Source organism: Herpailurus yagouaroundi, unplaced genomic scaffold (assembly GCF_014898765.1).
Source record: "Herpailurus yagouaroundi ecotype Mexico unplaced genomic scaffold, PumYag 159, whole genome shotgun sequence".
Classification (NCBI taxonomy): Eukaryota; Metazoa; Chordata; class Mammalia; order Carnivora; family Felidae; genus Herpailurus; species Herpailurus yagouaroundi.
This window is the reverse complement of record NW_024412400.1, coordinates 81,940,121-81,946,120: the sequence shown is the minus strand read 5'-3', so window position 1 is coordinate 81,946,120 and position 6,000 is coordinate 81,940,121. Positions and strand designations below refer to the sequence as shown.

General features: G+C 39.9%; 1 protein-coding gene across 5 annotated transcripts in view; it reads right to left on the bottom strand.

The window, feature by feature from the left end:
* The window catches only part of IL1RAP (interleukin 1 receptor accessory protein), a 138,010-nt gene that overhangs the window by 49,679 nt on the left and 82,331 nt on the right, over nt 1-6,000 (bottom strand). For all 5 annotated transcript variants that reach the window (XR_005792320.1, XR_005792321.1, XM_040481096.1 and 2 more), the window contains exon 3: nt 3,000-3,285. Coding sequence is in view for 3 of the 5 variants with exons in the window: in XM_040481096.1 (XP_040337030.1) it covers nt 3,000-3,285 (286 nt within the window). In the remaining 2 variants the exon portion in view is untranslated. The remainder of the gene's footprint in view (nt 1-2,999; nt 3,286-6,000) is intronic.

The window sequence follows — 6,000 nt, the reverse complement described above, 5'->3', positions numbered from 1 at the left end:
GAGCCATCAGCCCAGAGCCTGGAGCCTGTTTCCGATTCTGTGTCTCCCTCTCTCTCTGCCCCTCCCCCGTTCATGCTCTGTCTCTGTCTGTCCCATAAATAAATAAAAACGTTGAAAAAAAAAAACCTGACGCGGGGCTCGAACTCACGGACCGTGAGATCGTGACCTGGCTGAAGTCGGACGCTTAACCGACTGCGCCACCCAGGCGCCCCATTAGAGGGTGATTCTTAATTTATGGCCTTAAATACATCAGGCCTTTGATTTTACATGGTTCAGTTTAAGGTCATTCTTCATTTAGGAATCACCTCAGGACAGTGGGAAGCTTCTGGTGTCCCCACCAGACAGGTTCACTTCTAGATTTTCTTTGGGGACACAGAATATTGGCAGACAGATAAACTGAATATATGGCCATCTGATAAGTATGGAAACTGCTAAGTAACATTTAAGGAATACTCAGGCCTAAACAGCCATACTGCTCCTGTAATGTAAAAGAAGATTAGAAAAGTTTGAGGAAGGGCTCTAGACAATTAGGAAACAGAAATAGAGATAATGAAACACTAAAATGCAGAGTAGACAATAAGGTCATCCAGAAACCTACTGATGACCCCTTCCCAAGTATTCCCTGATATCCACTACATGTGGAATGTTAATGGATTAACAACCATCAAAGATGAAAAGGAGGTCAAGGAGTTTAGGCTAATTTTCTCATTGGGTGGATACAGATACCAAAGTTATCAGATACTGACTTGCATGAGGTCACCAGCTAAGTAGGGTCAGGGCTGGGCAGATGGCCTAGTTTCTGTGTCTTTTCATCCAGTGCTCCTTCCACTATAATCTGTCTTAAACTCTCCTACAATGCTGTCTTGGGACATGAACAGTGGACACAGGCTCCTTGGAAGCCCACATGCTAGTCTAGAGTCCACTCCAATAAAACTAAAGAGTCACGTGAAAATCTCAAATAGGCCTTCAGAAGTTACAAGGGACTCCCAAGGCCACAGTGATGAAAATGCTCTGTGACAGAGAAAAGGTCCTTTTTCACTTCATCACAACACAGCTTAAATATATGAAAACATAGTCATATTTCTCCGTTAGAGAATAGTTAATATCCATGAGAGACAAGGGGCACTCAGAAGAAGATGTGGAATTATCTATCATTATGTTATTCTCTGTTGTACTGGTATGTCATTCAGCCCTATTGTTATGGGCCGAACTGTGTCCCCCAAATCCCTATGTTGAATTCCTAACCTCCAATACCTCAGAATGTGGCCATATTTGGAGACAAGCCTTGAAAGAGGTAATTAAGGTAAAATGAGTATGGTGGGCCCTAATCCAATATGACTGATGTGCTTAGAAGAAGAGAATAGGACAGAGATGACACATAGGGAAGACCTTATGAAGACATGGGAAGAAGATGGACGTGTATGAACCAAGAAGAGATAAATGTAATCAACCCTGATGACACATTGATCTTGGAATTCTAGCCTCCCAAACAGTGAGAACACACATTTCTAGTATTTAGTTACCAGTCTGCGGTATTTTGTTTTGGTAGCCATAGCAAACCAATGCGCCTATTAAACAGCAGGAAACTATGTAAAAACAAAACAAAACACACACACACACACACACACACACACACACACACACACCAAAAAAAAAAAAAAAAAATAGTTATAAGCCATAAGCCAGATGGAAATTTAAACAACAAAGTAAAGCCTGGATGCTAAAAGGGGATCTTGGGAAAAAAGTAGCCAGAGAACTAAGCCTTAAAATGATTATTCTCTAGGGTTGCCTGGGTGGCTCATTTGGTTAAATGTCTGACTCTTGACTTTGGCTCAGGTCATGATCTCAAAGTCATGGGATGGAGCCCTATATCCACCTATGCACTGAGCATGGAGCCTGCTTGGGGTTCTCACTCTGCCTCCCTCTCTCTCCCTGCTCCTACCATGCTTGCACACTCTCTCTCTCCCCCAAAATAAATAAATAAACATTTAAAAAATGATTATTCTTGGGGCTCCTGGGTGGTTCAGGCAGTTAAGTGTCTTGTGTGACTTCGCCTCAGGTTATGATCTCAAGGTTCGTGAGTTCAAGCCCCGCGTTGGGCTCTGTGCTGACAGCTGGGAGCCTGGAGCCTTCTTTGGATTCTGTGTCTCCCTCTCTCTTCCCCTCCCGCACTTGCTCTCTGTCTCTCTCTCAAAAATAAATAAACATTAAAAAACTTAAAAATAAATAAATAAATAAATAAATAAATAAATAAATAAAAATAAATTATTATTCTTCAGAGGGAGCTCAGTTTTTTAAAGATTTTTTTTCAGAGCAAAAAACTATTAATTAATATTAATTAAAATAATAATAGAATGGGTATATTATGTAGTAAAATGCAAAATCTACATGAACTTTCAAGATTAAAAAAATTGATTTGAAAGAAATTTTGCAGTGTTGGTAGGGTGCTTTGGGTTACATTCTTCGATTCCCAATGATATGGTGTTTATTTGCTTCCTAGGGGATTTTGGTGAAAAAATTTGAAAGGCATTGCTCTAAATATATTTGATGGTTCCCAAATACTCTTTCTTCCATAAGGCATCCAAAGGCCTTACTCTGTGCCTGGAATTTTGAAAGATGCCAAGAATAACAGATATATATGGGTTCTAGTCCTCGCCCTCCTCATTGTCTAGGGAAATGAATGCCTCCAGGTAGGGCAGAAATGAAGGCAGGCTCTAATATCAGGGAAAAGGAACAAATAAACAAGATTCCAGCATTAGATAATCCTGATATATGCCAGGGTTTGAAAAGGAACCAGTTATAAAGAAAATTCTCTGGAGTACAGCCATTTTCTCTGCGCACCTCTTTCAGACAACCTCTGCTAAGCCACTGAGGTGAGGTGTAACTAACTCTTTCTAGATGCTTCCTTCCCCTCCCCAGCTTCATAGCAGATGCATCATCTGGAAAAAAGCCCAGGAACTAAAGGGAAAAGAGAAAGTCACCACCAAGAATCAGGCTACCTTAACATGCAGGTATAGTTGCCCGTGTCATTGAGGAGGGTGGGTCGGAACCAGAGCACATCTTTCTCCTTACTAATGCGGTTGTCAGGAAGGCGGAAGTTAATTGGCTCCTCCAGGTCCCGGTCCTGCCTAGTCCAATACCAGATCAGAGTAAGGCCAGCTGAATGGGCTGTGCTGTAGTTGTATTTCAAGAAATGTTCAAAGAGCGGGCATTTGATGCGAGCTGGCTCATCTTCAAACACTTGGATCTGCCTCATGGTGTCTAGTCCCCAGTCATCACAGCGCTCTGGAACGATCAGAAAAGAAAGGAAAGGCTGGTGAGTCATCTCATCTTAAAGGGCTGCAGAGAACATACCTTCCCCTTAGGACACCCAATCAATTCCAGGAACCCCCTTCTCTGGTCAGGTTTGGTAACCCTTCCGTAATAATTGCATGTCCTATGGGGAGCCTGGGTGGCTCAGTCAGTTAAGCATCTAACTTCAGTTCTGGTCATGATCTCCCAATTGGTGAGTTTGAGCCCCACGTTGGACTATGCACTGACAGTGCACAACCTACTTGGGATTCTCTCTCTCTCCCCCTCTCTGCCCCTCCCCCACTTGCATTCTCTCTCTCTCTCTTTCTCTCTCTCTCAAAATAAATAAGCAAACTTTAATAATAATAATAATAATAATTGCATGTAATAGAAACCTGTGGTATGAAGAAATTATTTCTCTACCTTCCTTTATCATCTTTTGATTACCTCTTGGATAATGATTTGATCTTGTAACTTGATCCTACTGTACCCTATAAGGTATGATGGAGAATCTCACCTGAAAACGAAATCATGTGCTCTTTCACCCCTGTGGGAACAGAGGAGGTTCTACGAGGAAAATTGTAACTGAAAAGACAACCCTCAAGACTCTCGGTTCTTCCCAGGTCTCCTGATTTAGTGCCTAGATCTGCCCAGGCAAAGGTATCTACGTAACAGACTCACAAGCAAACCACATGTGTAATAAATAAAATGAAGTTCACCACTAAAGTTTGTGGTTGTTTGTCAAGGCAACATTTTTGTGGCAGCAGATAACCAAGAGAACAACTAAATTTGTGGCTACTTTAATTTTGATAAAAGCAAAGAATTGGAAGCCATGTGACATGCAGAAGAATTTGTAAGCAGTAAATCCTTAAGTAATAGATCTCTGAGAAATTTAACAAACTGGCTTTTCCAAGACTCAACAAATTACTATTATTTATAATCACTATGCTTTTATTTAGAAATACCTCTTAAAATCCAATATACAAAGAAAGAATGGGAAAGATCAAAATGTTGTCCACACCAATCCAAATATGACAATAATTTTTTAAAATAAAACATCTATCTTACCAGATTCTTGAAATACATTTTCATTAAAGTTAAAAAGTTGCAGAATCAGCTCATTCAGTTTATAGGAAATTACAACTGTAGTTTTTCAGATACATATATCAGATTGAATACATGCAACCAATTTCACTCCTTTCTGAAACTTCACTGAAACTAAAATAATGTTTCAAGACATAACCCCAAGTAATAGCAAGAATAGGAAAAAAGACAGGAACAACATCAAAATTGACAAGTTGTAATCAGTTCAGCACATTTAAACAGACAAATCCTAAACCGGCACGGAGGCCTGGAGAGCATACCAATGTACAATTCCGAATGCAGAAAAGACCCAGAAGGAACTGTCAGCCCTGAGATAAGGAATCACCAGTGCCATTCACCCAATATTTCCGGGTTCTCTTCTAGGCTGAAGACTCCACTTTTCCACCCCTCTGAAGGAGAGGCCATGTGACTAAATTTGGCCAATATGATGTAGTGAGTGTCACTTGTGTTGATTATTTTAAGGGCTAGAGCATATTTTATCATGTTCCCTTTTTGTCTGCCTTGGCAAATATAAAAGCACAGGGATTGGGCCTCCTTTAACTTGGGCCCCTTGATGTAGATGACATAAAACAAAGGAAAAAAACCAGAAAGCAGAGAACCATCAATTAAATAAGTCAATGAAAACAGACTTACACCACAAAACTATTTTTTTTTTTAAACTGGAAAAAGAGAAGATGCTATAAAGAACCAGAGAGTAAGAAAGGAGACCAAAAAAAAAAAAAAAAAAAAAAAAAAAAAATGGTCACTTACAAAAGACCAGGGATCAGAATGGCTTTGGAACTTTCAAAAACAAGATTGGAAACTGGAAGATAATGAAGCAATGTATGTGAAGGGGAATTATTTTCAATTTTGAAACTAAACCCAAGGAAACAATCAAGTGTGAAGGTGGCATTTTCAGGCACATCAAGACTCAGTAATTTTACTTCCCATATGCTCTTTATCATGAGGCTTCTGAGGGATTTGTGTTAGTAAAATGAGAGGGAAAAAAAGCAAATTATGGGATAAAGGAAGAAGGGATCCAGTTCAAGACAGAGGGGAAAGGAATCTCCAGAATAACAATGAAGGAGATTCTAGGCACACAGCTATGCAGCAGGGCTTGGTGATGAACCAGGGTAAGTAGAAGGGGATGGAAATCTCCAATTAAAAAAATAATAATAATTGTAACTAATAAATTACCTGATGAAATTAGCGCTATGGAAAATTATGCTGAAAGGCAACTGTAAAGTATGAAACAGTTATCCAGAAGATCCAAATTAAAGTGAGCCTATGAAGGCAAGGCAATTAATAACTTCCAAAAGTAAGAAAGTAAACATAATCATAGTTCATTAATATGTGAAGGCCTATTAATTAAATGATTATTGATTCAAATATTGTAGCACATACGTAGAGAAGAATGGGTAAATAAAGGAGAGGGTACGGCCATTTAAGAGAGAAATCTCATTTACTATAAGTAAAAAGTGAGGGGCGCCTGGGTGGCTCAGTCGGTTAAGCGTCCGACTTCGGCTAAGGTCATGATCTCACAGTTTGTGGGTTTGAGTCCTGTGTCAGACTCTGTGCTGACTCTCAGATCCTGGAGCCTGTTTCGGATTCTGTGTCTCCCTCTCT